Source organism: Lonchura striata, chromosome 19 (assembly GCF_050655825.1).
Source record: "Lonchura striata isolate lonStrDom1 chromosome 19, ASM5065582v1, whole genome shotgun sequence".
Taxonomy (NCBI): domain Eukaryota; kingdom Metazoa; phylum Chordata; class Aves; order Passeriformes; family Estrildidae; genus Lonchura; species Lonchura striata.
In genome coordinates, this window is record NC_140721.1 from 1,447,885 (window position 1) to 1,464,381 (window position 16,497).

The 16,497-nt window shown below is 57.9% G+C and overlaps 2 protein-coding genes across 2 annotated transcripts; both read right to left on the reverse strand.

Moving 5' to 3' along the window:
• Nucleotides 1–42: 42 nt before the first annotated feature.
• On the reverse strand, nucleotides 43–2,223 carry MRPS23 (mitochondrial ribosomal protein S23). The gene is made up of 5 exons (XM_021533011.3): nucleotides 2,136–2,223; nucleotides 1,887–2,051; nucleotides 939–1,016; nucleotides 712–835; nucleotides 43–422 (listed from the first exon to the last, which is right to left on the reverse strand). The coding sequence occupies exons 1-5, from the start codon at nucleotides 2,186–2,188 to the stop codon at nucleotides 285–287; spliced, it is 558 nt and encodes a 185-aa protein (XP_021388686.1). The 5' UTR covers nucleotides 2,189–2,223; the 3' UTR covers nucleotides 43–284.
• Nucleotides 2,224–5,966: 3,743 nt separating this feature from the next.
• Nucleotides 5,967–13,131, reverse strand: CUEDC1 (CUE domain containing 1). Its single transcript, XM_021533014.4, has 10 exons — nucleotides 12,678–13,131; nucleotides 12,084–12,211; nucleotides 11,171–11,288; nucleotides 9,369–9,540; nucleotides 8,738–8,821; nucleotides 7,868–7,957; nucleotides 7,373–7,466; nucleotides 7,166–7,224; nucleotides 6,809–6,879; nucleotides 5,967–6,590 (listed from the first exon to the last, which is right to left on the reverse strand). Exons 1-9 carry the CDS (start codon nucleotides 12,966–12,968, stop codon nucleotides 6,812–6,814), a joined length of 1,104 nt encoding a protein of 367 aa, XP_021388689.3. The 5' UTR covers nucleotides 12,969–13,131; the 3' UTR covers nucleotides 5,967–6,590; nucleotides 6,809–6,811.
• Nucleotides 13,132–16,497: the final 3,366 nt, after the last annotated feature.

The following is a 16,497-nucleotide window of genomic DNA, read 5'->3' on the forward strand; positions in this document are numbered from 1 at the left end:
ACATCTTCACCACTGCACACCAGACACCTGGACAGGCAGAACTTCCAGTTTTTCAGGACCATGTTTTAATTTTCCACTTTTACACTCAGTATTTTCCAACTTGATTCAGAAAACAGTTGTGAGCCCTACAAAAAAATAAGATTATCTGTAATGTGGAGCTGGACAGAGGGGAGCGTGTGTGCCATGGACAGGCCTGGAGGGCACCAGGATCCTGTCCCTGAGGGAAACGTCCCCAGAGAGGGTTGGAGGGTGGCTCCTGGCAGTGACACGGCTCAGCAGGGCTCTCAGGAGGGACAGGGATTCTCCTTCTGTGTCCCTGCCAGCTCTGGGGGCTGCTCCTGCTCGTCCTTCCTCTTCTCCTGCAGCTCCTGCAGCACAGCCTGGAGCTGGGGCTGCAAGGCAGGATCCCTGGATCCAGCAGCCTGCAGGAAGGACAGGAGAGAGTTCATGGAACAGGCTGGGAAAAGCCTCTGAAGGGTGAGTCAGGAGAGCAGCAGCCCTCTGTGTGTCCAGGAAGGGTTTGATCCATGCTGGGATTGTTCTGGAGGCACAACACATTCCCAGAGAGGCTGCTGACCTCCAGCTAAAACATGGAAAAATTCAAGGTACAACAACAAATATACAAAGTTCCAAACACTTTCTACAGATGGGCTGGCAGTGGAGTTTTCCCAATCCAGCAGCCAAGGAACTCTGTGGATATTTAATACTCACTTTATCTACTCCTCTTCTCTGTAAAACGATCCCACTGGCTAGAAGGGCTTTTCCTGTTTCTTCAAACAACTTCTCCTCTTCAATTTTCCCTTCTTCCTTCAGCTCATTGTATTTCTCCACAAACCTGGGTCGCAAAGTTGCTTTTTTACACTCACAAATGATGCTCTGGCTCCCTGACTGAAGGGAGGAGGGGACAGCCTCAGGAACATTTCTGGTTCAAAGATCACCTCTGGCAAGTGGATGTGAAGTTTAACCGTGTCAGCTCGAAAGGCTTGGGGCCGTTGCCATAAACTTTGTAAAACCTCCTGCTCAGAAGAGGGAAGGGTTGAGATTTTGCAGCTAAACCAAGAGCAAACAGCCAAGAGCAGGCTCAGAACCCCGAGGGAGCAGTGAGAGCATGCACAGGGTTATTCCTCCTTCTCACAAGAACCTTCATGGGCACCTGGCAGGGTGGCACGGGGTGGCCTTTAGGGTCCCTGGCAACCCAAACCTGTCTGGGATCCTACAGAGCTTCCTTCCAGCTTTTTAATTGTGTTAATAACACAGCTGAATCACCAGCAGCCGTGGGTCAGGCCAGGTCTGGGGCTCTGTGCTGGGCAGGGCCCAGAGGAGCCCCCGGCTCCGCTGCAAACACGGGGCAGGGCAGAAAAAACACCCTGATTTACCCCAAAACCCACCCTGATTTACCCCAAACCCACCCTGATTTACCCCAAAACCCCCCTGGTTCACTCCAATTCCCCCAATTCACCCCAAAGCCCCCAGATTTACCCGAATCCCCCCCCAGTTTACCCCAAATCCCCCAGATCTACCCCAGGCTTTCCAATTTACCCCAAACCCCCCATATTTACCCCAAGCTTTCCAATTTACCCCAAATCCACCTGGATTTACCTGAATCCCCCCAGATTTACCCCAAATTCCCCAGATTTACCCCAAACCCCCCGATTTACCCCAAACCCCCCCAGGTTCACTCCAATCCCCCCAACTCACCCCAAACTCCCCGATTTACCCGAATCCCCCCAAGTTCACCCCAAATCCCTCCAGTTTACCCGAAATCCCCCCAATTTACCCCAAATCCCCCCGGTTTACCGGAACGGCCCGGTTCAGCCCAAACCCCCCCAGCAGCGGGCAGCGCAGCGGGTCCGTGCCGCTGGCCGTGCCCGGGCCGTGGCACTCACGCCCTCACGGCGTCCTCCGGGTAGAGCACGGCCCGGACGCGCTGCCCGGCGCCGTAGCGCGGCCGCGGCACGCGGTACACGGGCTCCCGCAGCGGCGGGAAGGCGGCGTACACGTCCAGCCACAGCGGCTTCTCCAGCAGCCCCACGCGCACCAGGCTCCGCGCCCTGCGGCCACAACCGGCTCAGGGCGGGGCCCACCGGGAACCGGCGCCGCCGCGGCTGAGCCTCCCCCCCCTCCCGCCGCCGCACCGGCTGAACACGCTGCCGATCTTGTGCGTGCGGCTCCCGGCCGTGGCGGCCATGGCGGCCCCGCCGGTGCTGCCCCGGAACCGGAACCGGAAGCGAGCGGAACCGGAACGGGAACCGGAGCGCCGCCAGGGCACGCGGCCGAGTGCCGAGCGGCGGCGGGAGGAGCTGCCCAGGCAGCGCCAGCCGATGGCCGAGCAGAGTCGCGCCCCCGGCGCTGTCGCGACAGTCGGGACGGTGTGCCCGTGACAGTGACACGCACAGTGACACCGTGACAGCGACACCGTGACAGTGACACCCACAGTGACACAGTGACAGTGACACCCACAGTGACACCCACAGTGACATCGTGACAGTGACACCGTGACAGTGACACCCACAGTGACATCGTGACAGTGACACCCAGTGACACCCACAGTGACACCCACAATGACACCGTGACAGTGGCACCGTGACAGTGACACTCACAGTGACACCCACAGTGACACAGTGATAGTGACACCCACAGTGACATCCACAGTGACACCCACAATGACACCGTGACAGTGACACCGTGACAGTGACACCCACAGTGACACCGTGACAGAATTCCCTCTGCAGAATTCCTTGTGCAGAATTCCCTGTGCAGAATTCCCGGTGCAGAATTCCTTGTGCAGAATTCCCTGTGCAGAATTCCCTGTGCAGAATTCCCTCTGCAGAATTCCCTGTGCCGAATTCCCTCTGCAGAATTCCTTGTGCAGAATTCCCTGTGCAGAATTCCCTCTGCAGAATTCCCTGTGCCGAATTCCCTCTGCAGAATTCCTTGTGCAGAATTCCCTGTGCAGAATTCCCTCTGCAGAATTCCCTCTGCAGAATTCCCTCTGCAGAATTCCTTGTGCAGAATTCCCTGTGCAAAATTCCCGGTGCAGAATTCCTTGTGCAGAATTCCTTGTGCAGAATTCCCTGTGCAGAATTCCCGGTGCAGAATTCCCGGTGCAGAATTCCCTCTGCAGAATTCCCTGTGCAGAATTCCCTCCTCCCCGAGCAGCCCGGCTCTCCAGCCCTCCGGCGCTTCTGAATTTAGCACAAGAACCCCTCGCCTCTCCTCCCAGGCTTCTCCTTCCCAGGGAGGGCTCCCGAGCCACACGTGAGGCTGGGAAGCTCCGGTCCTGCCGGGCAATGGAAGCTGTGAGATAGAGTAAAGATTGAACAGGGTACAAATCTATTCAGATTTAGGTCAAATGTACTACTTTCAGCATGCTAACATAAGTAAAATAGGTTGTTTAGTCTGCTAATTAGAGCACTAACACAGTTGTCCCAGCTAAGAAAGAAATATGAATCCTCGGACCTCGAAACAGACAGGGTAGAGAGACCCAAGAGTTCTCTCTGTACTTTCTGACAAAAGCTAAATGGAAGTGTAACGGTAATCAGCAGAGCTGCCCCTTCCCTTCCCAGCCCCCTTTCTTTCTTCTTCCCCCTGTAAAGGGTAGAGAAATGCACAGTGATTTTAAAAATGTACAGTGTTAAGAGTACAACAGGACTTTATTATAGGAATTACTATTAAACATCTTTAAGAAAAAAATCACTTATGGAAATAAATTCTAAAATACCCACACTCACAAAGGTCACAGATCAGTTTGTCTTGTTCTTCCAAAACCTTTCTGTAGAGAAATCATACAAACATCATTGCGAATTGTACATTTTTATGTAAGAAATGCATTTTGGCTCCCAAGCCAGGCTTGTGGCCTTTCCACTCCATAGACCTGACTTTTGTTTTTCACAGGACACAAAACCAACCCCTCTCCACCTCCATTAGAAGGATGCTTTGTGCCAGGCCTGGGCACTGGCACCCACCGGTCCCTCCCCTGCATGCAGCCCTGGCACCCTTCCTGCTGTCCCTTTCCGGGTGGGAGCAGCGGGACGAGCTCAGGCAGGGAGCAGAGCCCCGGGGCTGCTCCTCCAGCACACCTTGGTGCTCACGGAGGTGACCTGGACGTGTCACTTCACGAGCAGCCCGGAGGAGGGACAGGGTCCCGCTCTTGGCCCCGCTGCTGCTGAAGCCAGCGGGGCACAGGCTGCCCGTGGCCGTGTGCCAGCCTCCCCAGCAAAGCTCAACCCATCCCCTGGGCACCACCCGGCCCGTGCCAACCCAGCGGCACGTCCCGGTCTGCTCTGGGAGAGCTGAATTCCCAAATTCCCAGCAGCACGTCCCGGTCTGCTCTGGGAGAGCTGAATTCCCAAATTCCCAGCAGCACGTCCCGGTCTGCTCTGGGAGAGCAGAATTCCTGAATTCCCCTCTCAGTCTGGTCTGGGAGAGCAGAATTCCCAAATTCCCAGCAGCACCTCCCGGCCTGGTCTGGGAGAGCAGAATTCCCAAATTCCCAAATTCCCTTCCCGGCCACGGGGGCTCCTCACTGGCAGCACAGCCCGTGCTGGCACAGAGGCGCTGGAACGCTGGAATGCTGATCCACTTCCAAGCCTGATTTTCTTCCAAATCCGCAGAGCTGGAGTGGGAAGGAGTCAGGGCAGCTCGCAGGGCCCCGGAGGGCAGGGAAGGAGCCCCCCGTTCTCCTCGGCGCTCTCAGGATGGAAGTCCCACCCAGGGATGAAGGGTTTTCCATGTCCTGATTCCCCCTCAGCCCCATGCACCCTGACCAGGTGCTCCTCCAGAGCCACAGCCTCCCTGGCCAGGGCAGCCTGGGCATGCTGTGCCCTCCTGGCAGCTGTGCACAGCAGCAGGAGCAGGGACAGCCAGTGTGGGACAGCGTCCCAAACCCGTCACCGTGCTGCCCCACTTGGGACGGGCTCTTCCATCCTTCAAAGGAGAGGACACCAAAACTGGAACGGGCTGGGTGGGGTGGGAATACGGCTGCTTTGATTTTAGGAACCCAAAGCTTGCTGCCATCCCAGGGTGCTCCCAGCCCTGGCCCTCGGCACCCCAGAACTTGTCTGAGCGCCAGTGCTGCGGGAGAGTTTTGTGCTGTGGAGACATCACCTGGGAGCAGCCCAAGACACCCAAAAGCAGCCCCAGACACCCAAAAGCAGCCGTGCCCCTGGCCAGGAGCCAGGGGAGAGTGGAGCTGACGGGATGTCCCCGCTCCCCAGCACAGCTGCAGGGGACAGCAGCAGCGCCCAGCAGGTGCAGCAGCTGCAGGGGGAGGAAATCTTGGCGCCCGCTTCAAAGGCCCGCGGGCTCCGTGGGGATTGCAGAGGAGCCTGCCGGGAGCCAGCGCCTGCGAGGGGGACTTTTGTTACCAAACCCTGCGGAGAGGCAGCGAAAACAGTTGCGTGAGTGTTTGATGGCTGGGGCTTCTGCGTCTGCCGCCTTCACAGCTCCGATCCTGCAACATTTGTGCTGGTTGGCAGGAGCCAGAGAGTGAAACAGGCACGTCTAGAGCCACCTCCTGCATTTGGCAGGGAACGCCGTGCCGATACAGGAGAAGAAAATGTGCTGGCGGGAGCAAATTCTGCCTTTATGCTCGTCACTCATTACTTACACAGCGGAGGAATTTGTTTATGCAATTATTTTTAGCCTGACAGCATCTCCGAGAGCTGCAGCATTCCGGCGCTGTGGGCACGAGGAAGGGGCTCTGCTCCTGCCCCGCACCAAACCCAGCAGTGCCCCCAGGCCCTGGTACAAACTCTGTGCTGAAAACACCTCCACCAGCCCTGCCAACCCCTGGCTTGGGCTTTGCCTCTCACCTACAGCGGGGGCATCCCTGGAGCTCCCAGACTCCAGGAGCACCCCGCAGCCGGCAGGATGTGTCCTGCTCCATCAGTGAGGGTTAAACTGGTGTGAAATCCAGCCCTTGGAGCTGCCCCGTGGTGGCACAGAGCTTCCCAACCTCAAGGCAGTTGTAGCAATGCCGAAGGCAAAGGTTTAATTCAAAGTGAAACGCCTAGGAAAAGAAGGCCTTTCCTTTATAAACAATTTATATTATTTGACTATTACCTGATCTGAATCTCTGCTCATTACTCCTAGCAATAATAGACAACGGCTGTTAGCTTCCCTTTCTCACGTGGTTTTTGCTCCGGTGTGCGCAGAGTGAAGTTACATCAGACCACTACAGATATGTTCAGGAGTGCTCCGGCCAAGCAGGCCCCACGTGGGAACGGATCCTCGTTAGTACCTCTGATTTCATTCCTCCTGGACTGATTTCATTCCTCCTGGCCGAGGGAGCAGGCGGGGCTGCTCCTCCCCAGCCTCAGCCCACTGGCTCCTCCGCAGCCGCTCGCAGCAGCTGCCTGCTTTTTTTTCCTTTTTTTTTTTTTCTTTTTGGCTGATTTGCTCCATAGGAAAAGTTGTTTTCAAACCATTGGTAAGAAAACATTGTGCCTCACTTTGACACTTGTACTTCGGAGGAGTACAGCAGCAGAGGGGGAACAGCCAAAATCTGGGTGATTTGTTGGGTGGGTTTTTCCTTTTTCAGCCATCTGCTGATGAAGCCTCGTGCCAGCAAGAAACCCCAGAGCTGGGACCTGCAGGGAGGGGAAGGGGAGGAAAGAGAACAGCAGGTGCTCAGCCTCAGCCACACAGTGACAGCAGACAGGGCTGTCCCAGCCGTGGCACCCATGGCCACTGATGGGGCTTGTCCCCACCCAGACACACTCTGGACCCAGCCTAAAGCACGTGTCTGCTCCTCCTGCCAGGCTGGGCATTCACACCGAGGTGATCACCCATCCCCAGTGCCTCTCACCGTTTACTGCCCGTCCTTCGGAGTCTCCTCCTCCTCCCGGAGCTGCTGCCGCCGTGCTTGGAAATCTTCATCTGAAAGGCAGAGGCAGGCGGGGGCTGTGCCACCTCCACACCACGGCCCCAGCCCAGGGGGAGGCATCCCAGCCTTCCCCAGGGTAGGGTTTCCTTGCTCAGAGAGAGAATTCCCAGTGGGACTCGGGGAGTTTCTCCCAGAACACAGCTGAGAACACCCACAGGGGTATTTCTGCCAGGCGTTCACACCTGAGCCAGCCCTGGGGTGATTGTGGGGCCAGGCACCACGGGACCCAGTTCTGCCAAGCCCAGCACACCCAGCACAGCCTGGCACAGCACTCCTTACCATATGCATGTCCTTCCACGTCATCGAGGAGATTTGCTGTGGAAGCTGCTGTCCCCATCCTGCTCCCTCCGCTAAGGAAAACCACTTGTGGGGCCAGGATGTGGCCACGGCACCACAGCCACCCTTCCCAGCCACAGAGGTGCCCTTGGGGAGCCCCCAGGAGCACCCAAGTGAGGCTCCCCTGTCCCACAGCCCCTTTCAGGATACACCTGGTGCTTCAACAAGTGTTTCCTTTTTGATTTCCTCATCTTCGTCTTCTCGGAGAAGGCTCTGGCGAGCTCGAACAGCTTCTTGCGCGTGGCTGGGAGGAAGCAGCTGGGTGAGGGTCTCAGCCAAAAACCCTTCCCAAAGCTGCCACAGGCAGGGGACAGGAGAGGGGCAGGGCCAGGGGTGTGAGAGCCACCCGCACCCAACACTCTGTGGTGATTCCCAGACTCGGAGAGGGAGACAGGGACACCTCGGTCCCTAGTGGGAGGTGCCCGTTTTACCCTTTTTCTGGGATTTTCCTGACCTTCCTTACCCACCCCTCCCAGTGTCCCCAGTGCCTGCAGCCCAGCTGGGGCCACCCAAGGACCTCGGTCTAGTTGGTGGTGGGAGAAGCAGGCTGTGACCTCTGAGAGAGAGGATGAGTTTGGGAGAGTGCCAGGTACCGCTGCCATCTGCCCTGCCCGCCCCCGTCCCTCTCCCCTGCACAGCACTCACATTTCCCCATGAGCCTGAGCTTGTCTCGGAATAAGGCATCGTCGGACACGGCCCCGCCGGCCTCGCTGGCTGCAGAGGGAGCTCCCTCACCTGTGGGGCAAGCACCAGCTCAGGGGCAGTGCCAGCCTGCCGAGGGGCTGGCACAAACCCTTCCACCCCCAGTTCCAGCGCAGCGACGGGCAGAGCTGGGCAGAGCAGGGGGCATGAGGGTGCTGGCACATGGGGCTGGCTCTGGATGGGGACAGAGCCCCTGGGCCAGGGAGTGCAGAGCCAGGGGCTGGCAGCACACCCTTACAGGTGCACCAGCACCTCCCTCCAGGCTCAGCAGCTCCAAACTCCCCCGGGCTCTGACTGTGCTCTCCGTATCGGATGATGCCACCCAGTGGATCAGGAGCAAGCCCAGCTGGTCAGGGAACCAGAGACCCCCAGAGCCATGTCCCTGTTCCCCAGGTCCATGAGCCCAGCTGGAGCCCTGCCAGGCTGCCCAGCCTCGCCCAACCCTGCGCGGGGCCATCGACAGACACCAGCTCTAATTCTGACTCTGGGCAGCTGCTGTGCTCCGAGGTTAATCAGGATTACCCAGGAACAGTCATTATGCCTCCAGGCACAATCCTCTGCTCCAGCCCAGGCAGGGAGGGCAGGGATGGATGGAGGCAGGATGCAGGAGCACTTCCACATGGGGAGGGCAGGAGCACCCATCCCCAAGACCCACCAGCTCCTCTTCCATGCTGGGAGGGCAGCAGGGAGGGGTCAGCCAGTTTCCTCCCTCCACAGCCACTCTGGAGGAGCTGGGCAAAGGGATGGGAATGGAGGGGCTCTGGGGGGGTCCTGCTGTGGAGAAACAATGCTCACATATGTCTTGGAAGTTACCTGATAATATGGAGGAGAAACCAAAGTCATTGCTGACAGCAACACCAGTCGACTTGGATTTTTTTGACTCATATTTCAATCGATCTGAAACACAAAAAGCACAGCTCTGCTCGATCAGACCCTCGAGGCAGAGCACATGGCTCTGCTCCCCTTTCCCCTCACAGCCCCGTGGCTGCAGAGGGACAGGCTGCTGGCAAGGGAGGGAGCTGGGGCTTTGCTTCTGCACAGCGACCACAAGCACTTCAGTGGGAGCCCGCAGCAGCAGAGGAACTGCCCACCCACCACAAGCACACGAGGAGCACACCCGTGGTTTTCCTGCCACCTGCAATGACAGTGCTGCCAGGACCCTGCAAAGCACCATGACAGGGCTGGGGAGGGCTCAGAGGCCATTTCCAAAGCTCCTTGCTATGGACTCTGCCAGAGATGCTGCAGAGGGGTGGGCAGGGGCAGGAGAGCAGGAGTCCAGGGAGCAGCCCTGCAGTGTGGGCAGCTCAGACCCCCAGCCCCCATCCCGGTCACATCCTGTACTGGCTCTGCTTTGGCACAAGCCCTGATCCCACGGGCTGCCAGCAGGCAGGGTCACAGCAGGGCACACACCCAAAAAGCAGAAGTTTCCAAAGGGCCCTTTCACCTCTCTCCAGGGCGAGAAGGAAATCCCGGTTCCTCTGGAGCTCCTTCATGAACTCTTCGTTCTGCAGGAAGAGCGCGATGCGCTCGTCCTCCAGGTACTGCTTCCAGCGCCGCTCCTGCTCCAGGGAGCCCTGGCCCCGCGGGACCACGGGCTGCCGGCAGCCGCGCGCGCCCTGCGGAGGCAAACGGGCACCTCGGCTGCTGCTCCTGGCTCCCTGCAGCGGCACCTCGGGCTCAGCTCGGCCTTCTGCCCCTCTGCCACAGCCCTGCTCCCCAGCCCCGATGGCAGAGCTGCTCCCAGAGCGGTGCCTCCCTCCTCCGCCCAACAGCCCAGGGCAAAAGGGACAAAGGGGGACAGCCCAGCCCCTGGGAAGGGGGACAAACACCCACAAGGGAACCTTTGGGACAGACACCCATGTGGGAACCTTTGGGACAGACATCCACATGTGAACCTTTGGGACAGACACTCACGTGGGAACCTTTGGGACAAACACCCACGTGGTAACCTTTTGGACAGACATATCACATGGGAACCTTTTGGACACACATCCCACGTGGGAACCTTTTGGACAGACATCCACATGGGAACCTTTGGGACAAACACCCACGTGGTAACCTTTTGGACAGACATCCCACATGGGAACCTTTGGGACACACATCCCACATGGGAACCTTTTGGACAGACATCCAACATGGGAACCCCAGCAGAGCACAGGCTGGCAGGGATGTTTAACTCCAAACCATGGGGTTGTGCCATAGCAGAGGTGTAAGAGGTGTGCAGGTACGAGAAGGGTCTCAGCATGTCTCCCATCTCCAAAGAGCAGAGTCTGCAGTGTCCTGCTGACAAACGTCCCTGCACGAGGCACTGTCACACCTCACACCTGGGGAGCAGCACAGCCTCATGCTGCGGCACAGCCTCATCCCTGCCTACAATATTTATCTGATTTGTAGCTGCTCCCAGAGAGCCATAAAAAGCAAAAGCACACAATTGCTGGGGAAAGAAAAGGGCAGCTGCTCCTCTCCTCCCCCTGAGCCCAAATGAATTGGCAGGCTCCTATTCCCAGAAAGGTAATAGAGCCCGTGAAGCTCAGCTGGAAGGGCAATCATTCATGCAAACGTGGCAGGCTGCCTTTGCAGACGAAACAGCAGCGAGGAGCAGGGTGCCTGCAGCCCCCCCAGCCCTCTCCATGCCAGGAGGGTGCTGGACCCATTTAGGGGTTCCTGTGATAGCAAAGGGCCAGAAGATGCCCCAAATTGTGTCTGGAGCTGAGCAGCATGCTCAGCATGTGTTGGGGCTGCTTGTTCTCCATGGGATGCTACCCACTGCCTGCCCTGCTGCTGGCACCCAAACTTTGTGGCTTAAAACAACCACGGAGCACACGTGGGCTCTGATTTCCCAGGGGCAAATCCTCTTGCTTGCACTAGGTGTCCTACCCAAATTCCACTGCAGCTGTCCTGAAGTGCTCTGGCAATGCTGCTCTCCTTAGGAGCATTACTGGTCCTGTGCTTCTCACCAGAGCAGTGGGAAACATTTTCAAATAATTGAAAATATTAGGTGCATATGGCAAGTGGCATTTCTGGCACTAATCACTGGGATAATGCAGGAAAAATATCAAAGCTTTGCTGAGAGCTCTTTCACACCTTGCCCACTTCAGTCTCTTGAACAGGAGACACTTCAAAACTTTTGGGTTAGTCCACACCTGGTACCCAGCGTGCTGATGCTGCAAGCTGAGGGTGCCTTAGGACTGGGATGGTGCCCATGCCACAGCACAGAGCAGGCTGGAAGGGGTGGCCAAGCCTCACCTGCGTGCGGGCCGGCTGCTGGGGCAGGATGCGCAGGAAGTCCTCGGGGAGGCTGCCCAGGAGCGGCGGGTTCCAGTTCCTGTAGTGCGCCGCGCTGCCGGGGCCGGGCACGTCCGTCCTGCGGGGCGAGCACAGGAGCACCTTTGGTGAGGAGAAAGCCCCCAGCGCTGCCACGGCAGCGTGGCACAGGGCCTGGCACAGCACAGCCTGCCCAGCTCCGCCAGCAGTGCTGGAAACCACAAAACCCCAGCACATCCCCGAGCCTGCAGCGTTAGCATCGGCTCTGAAGAGTGAAAGCTTTCCTAGAATGTTTGGAATATTTGGGAGCTGCATTTCAAGCCTTGCCCTGCAACTCTGCAGGCTGGGCTTTCCTTCTCCTCCGTGTTTCACTCAGACTCCCAAAAAGCAGCTTGGTGGAGCCCCAGCACTGCGGGGATTTGCCCACAAAGCTGACAAACGTCTCTCACCCAGTGTCACACGCAGCTGCACAGAGGGCAGGGGCTGGCACAGAGGTGCCCAGGGCTCAGACTTGCTGTCCCACAGCCCCACAGGTCCAGCCAGAGCGGTGCTGCCAGGGGCCAAGGGAGAGCCAGCCGAGGTGTGTGGTGCGTGGGACCGGCTGCCCAGCACCTGGTGTTTTCCAGCAGCAGCGGCGAGCGCTGCCCGCCCCCGGAGCTGATTTTTGCCATTCCACAGCCGCCGGAGCGGCTTTCCGGCCCCTCAGCTGTTGGTGTTTTAGAGCCTCACAGGGATTTTTGAGCCAGCTGTGAGCTTCATTCATCTCCCTTGGCTTTGTCTCACTGGACCCTGTACGGAGCAGGGCCAGAGGGCCGTGCCAGGGCCGGCTGATGGCAGCCTGGGCCCTGTGCTGGCACAGGGTGCCCCAGGAGCGGAGTGCGGGGCTGGAGCTCACCTGGGCGGGGGGGTGGGTGGGGCACGGGGGTAGCGGCTGCCCAAAACCTGGCTCTCGTAGGCAGGAGGGGAGTACACGGGAGGGGGCTCCTCGTCCGAGCTGTCCGGCTCCAGGGTCCGCTCCAAGATCTGCAGGGTGAGAGGATGGGGTGAGGGCAGGACAGGAAATGCTGTCCCCAGTGGGCCAGAGCTCCACGGGCAGCAGCAAAACAGGGATGGCACAGGCTGAATGCTGCTGCAGATGATGGGGCAACCTGCTGGCACTGGGGGGTTTTGGTGGAGTTTGGAGGTATTGTTTTCAAGGGGAGATGGTGGCTGAGCCTATCCATGCTGCACACAGCCTTGGGGAGTCTCTCTGCCAGCAGCAGAAGGGTCTCTGTTGGGTTTTGGGGCAAGGGAGAGCAGGGAGAGCACTTGGATTGATCCTGAAGATCAATCAAGACAACCTTTGGTGCAGCAGCCCAGCCAATCCGGGTACTCAAACCTCTGCCTGCCTGCAGCAGTTGAATAGCACCGTGGCCAGGCAGGAGGAGGCAGGATGGGGCTGCTGTGCCCGCTCACGGTGACCCACACAGGGGAGCCCCAGGCAGGTTACCTCGGGCGGGATGCTGTCCTCCGAGTCCGAGCTGTCGTCACAGCCGCTGCCGTCCAGGTTCATCTGCAGAAGCTGGTCGATGGTGGCGTCCACGGCGCCGTTGTTGGCTCTCAAGACGCACTCGATGATGTCGTAGTCCATGTTGGGGAACATGGTCTTGAAGTCCTCCATGGCCTGGTTGAACTCCAGGCGCCGCACCTGCCTGGCGGGGCGGCTGTTGTTGAGCTCCTGGGCGGAGGAGCCGCCGCGGGAGCCGCCGCCGCTGCTGCTCCGGCGGAAGAGGCTCGTCATGGCGGGGCGGCTGCGGGGGCTCGGTGCCCGCGGTCCGGCTGTGCCCGTGCCCCTCCTCACCGGGGGCTGCCCCGGCTGCCAGCCGGGACCATGGGTGGGCGGCGGGGGTCCCGCTCCCCGCGGCCGGCGGCTCCGCGTGTCAGCCCCCGGCGCACGGCTGCATCCTCCCACCTGCGGAGGGGACACGGGACAGTCACCCAGGGACAGCACCCAGGGACAGCACCCAGAGACAGCACCCAGGGACGGCACCCAGGGACAGCACCCAGGGACAGTCAGCCAGGGACAGCACCCAGGGACGGCACCCAGGGACAGCACCCAGAGGCTCTCCTGTCTCAGCAGAGGACATTTGGTTCCATCCCACCCATCCCACCGCATCCTCGTGGGACTGAGCCGTCCCTGCAGCAGGCCTGGCACGCCGGAGCCTGGATGTGCCATGCCAGGATCTGCACCAACAAAATGCAAGGCAAGAAAAATGGCATTGCTTCCACTGCTGAGGGCTGCCCAGATTTAACGTTTCCAGGTTTGACATGTATTTATAAACACAGTAAAATCACTCTTTAAAATAAAACATGGAGTCGGCTCAGAGAATGTCAGAGGAGGGGGCTAAAATGCTCTGCAGCACGGCAAATCGACCTTTTGGAAAAGCTACCAAATCCAAGATTAACATTCACTTTAAAACCATAAACAGATTATACAGCTACTGCTTCTCGTTTGAAAATGCAGGGCCAAATTCAGTTCTGGATTAACTCCACTGTTTGAAACAGAATTACCCCAGGAACACTTTCGATCCATAATATCATTTTCAAGGGTTTTTTCCTAAGTGGCAGGCAGAGAGTTCAGGATAACTGTCCCTAAATGGTATTTAATGTAGAAGAACGTGCCAAGCACATTTCTTAGCAAAATGGTATAATCAGATTCCAAGCCATTAAGAGGAGCAGTCACCTCTGAAGGTCACCTGGGCTCTCCCCTGCCCAGCAAGACCATGTGTGACAGCCATGTCCCCTCAGCCCCTGTGCCAGCCACAGCCCTGAGCTGCTCCAAGGAACTTCCAGAGGCTGCTAGAACCAAACACACTTGTAATACATGAGGAACTCAGCGGGAGCACGGGGAGAAGTTCACTTTTTGCCCCACTGCTAATTTACCCCCACCTTCATCCCTAGGGACAGCACTGCTCTGACTTGGTACCAGAGGAATCACAGGGATGATTCCTGCTCCAGGCATGCTCTGCTCTCCTTCCCTGGCTTTTGTAATCCTGGAAACATTTGCATTTGGATGCACCAGTGCACGGTGCCAGGGCCATCCAGTGCCACCTTCCTGTGGCATTTTCTCCCAGGCAGGACAGGACCCAGGGAAAAGCTGCTGCAGAATCACTGTCAGGCACAAGGGGCCATTTCCAAACAGCACCAGCAGCCCCCAGCTCACTCCTGCTCACTGATAACACCCATCTAACTGGTCACTCAGGCAGGAACTGTCTCCATCCCAGTAAGTCTCAGTGCCCAGGACCAGCTTGCCAGGAGGCAGGCACGGAGCAGCGCTGTGCGAGCAGAGCAGGAACAATTCCGACAGCTCTGCCCGGCTCCATTCACTGAGGACAAATAAATCCACGGGAGTCAATTAATAAAACACTGCTGCTCGCTTCCTCCTCCGCTCCCCTGACTCATTCCCAGCGAAGAGCCAGCATTGTTCACACCTCTGGAATTAGGCTTTAATTGCAATATTGCATGGCTGCTTTGGTCACGTATTAAATTGAGTTGTAACACATTCACAGGGTACACACCTCCTTACAAGATTTGGCTACTCCAAGAGGATGGGGAAGGAGCCTGGACACACATGAGAACACGGGTTATACTGGATACACACACACACATGATCCACAGATGGATATGAGAGCTTCTGAGGAGAACCAATGCTGTGCCAGCCCATAAACCTCAAACAGCAAAATAACCCCCAAAATCAGGCTGGGATTCTCCAGATCTCCATAAAGTAACCAAAGTACCTGGGCTGGGGAATCTTTGTCTCCCAGCATTTGACTTTTGAGTGTGTATTAAAAGACTTCCCTGTAACCTGGCTGTGCCAGGCACTGGCAATCCCCCTGCCAGCCCTTTGGGCTCCTGCTGCCAACACCAACTCAGGGGAGGTGTTAGTCAACACTGCAGAGTCTGGGACAGCTCCCTGCAAGGGCTGGACAGTGGCACTGAGCACAGCAACGTGCTGAGCCATGGAAATCTTCCGGTCAGAAGACGAACAAAATTAGGGATGGGGACAAGATATTTCACACCAGAAAGGCTCCACTGCACATCTGGCTTCAAACAGCCCCAAGGGAATGTGTTGGGACCTTCCCTGCCCTGAGATACACCCCAGGAATTCGGGGCTGGCAAACCAGGGCAGTTCACATGCCCCGAAGGCTTTTAAACCCATTTTTCAAAGTCCTGCTGCTAATCCAAAGAAATGCAAATCACTACATCAGCATGAGTTAAAATCCAGGGAAAAGCAGCAAGTGGCCCTGTTGGCAGGAGTTGTTTTGAAGACCAACAGGCAGCTGTACTCCAGATCCCCCCAGCTCCTGTGTGCCCGCAGCAGTGCTCAGGTGAGCAGCGGGGAGGGCAGCAGGACCCGGGGGGCAGCTGGGGAAGAGGCTGAACCTGTTCCTGGCCCTTATTTCTGTGATGTCAGTGAGGGGCTGGGAAGACGCCAGGAAAAGCAAAATCCGTTGGATTTCCCAAAAAGGAAAGAAGAAGTTGGCGTGTGCCTGCAGTCCATGCGTGGGCACAGGCACACTTGGGCACAGGCTGGGCCCCTCTGCTCTCTGCCCCTGTGCAGAACCAGGCTGGGGTGACTCCTTGGCTGCTGCCTCACCAACTTTTCTCCTGCCTGACCACAGCTCCCGCTCTGCTATCTGCAGAAGGACCCTGAATGCTGTTATTCATCCACCAAACCCAGGCACAGGCATAATCCTTCTCCCTTCTGCTGCGCCCATCACAGGAGGAGCTTAAAGGCTTTGCAAGCTCCTGGCCTGCGTGTCCCTGTCCCGCGGGTCACAGAGAGCAGGGATGCTGGCACTGCCCCTGTGCCACCACCAGCCCTGGCAGCACAGGGTAAATCCTCCTGTCCTGGCAGAGCCTGGTCCTGGCTCACCCCAGCTGAGCCACCTCAGCATCCCGCAGGGGTGGCTGTCCTGGCACTGACCTGTGCCACGGAGAAAATTCCAGGTGACATCCCGTGCCAGGCTGGGGCCAGGCACGGAGGCAGCACTGGGGTAGGAAGGGCTGCCACAATGCCACATCCACACCAGCTTTTTCCCAAGTGCCTCCACATGCTGGGACAGGACTGGCACTGAAAATGCTGTGTTTTGGTGTCAGTGCCAGGGTAGCACAGGACACTTCCATACCACTGCTGTCTCACTGCACACCTTTGGCTGCAGCCCCTGCCCTTGGCTCACCACACAAACCCATAAAATACAACCAAACACAAGCTGGCCTTGGGGGGCAGCTCCCCGCTGCCAGCCCAGGGGCTCACCCTGCTCTCCTGC

What these genes read in the sequence shown, in the direction of transcription:
- MRPS23 (XM_021533011.3), bottom strand. Translation starts at nt 2,188, where the DNA reads ATGGCCGCCACGGCCGGGAGCCGCACGCACAAGATCGGCAGCGTGTTC. An exon ending in ATCGGCAGCGTGTTCAGCCG is followed by an intron (nt 2,052 to 2,135) that starts GTGCGGCGGCGG and finishes TTGTGGCCGCAG; the next exon opens with GGCGCGGAGCCTGGTGCGCG. An exon ending in TTCACATCCACTTGCCAGAG is followed by an intron (nt 836 to 938) that starts GTGATCTTTGAA and finishes TTTGCGACCCAG; the next exon opens with GTTTGTGGAGAAATACAATG.
- CUEDC1 (XM_021533014.4), bottom strand. Translation starts at nt 12,968, where the DNA reads ATGACGAGCCTCTTCCGCCGGAGCAGCAGCGGCGGCGGCTCCCGCGGC. An exon ending in CCTTCTCGCCCTGGAGAGAG is followed by an intron (nt 8,822 to 9,368) that starts GTGAAAGGGCCC and finishes TTTGTGTTTCAG; the next exon opens with ATCGATTGAAATATGAGTCA. An exon ending in GCTCAGGCTCATGGGGAAAT is followed by an intron (nt 7,467 to 7,867) that starts GTGAGTGCTGTG and finishes GCTTCCTCCCAG; the next exon opens with CCACGCGCAAGAAGCTGTTC.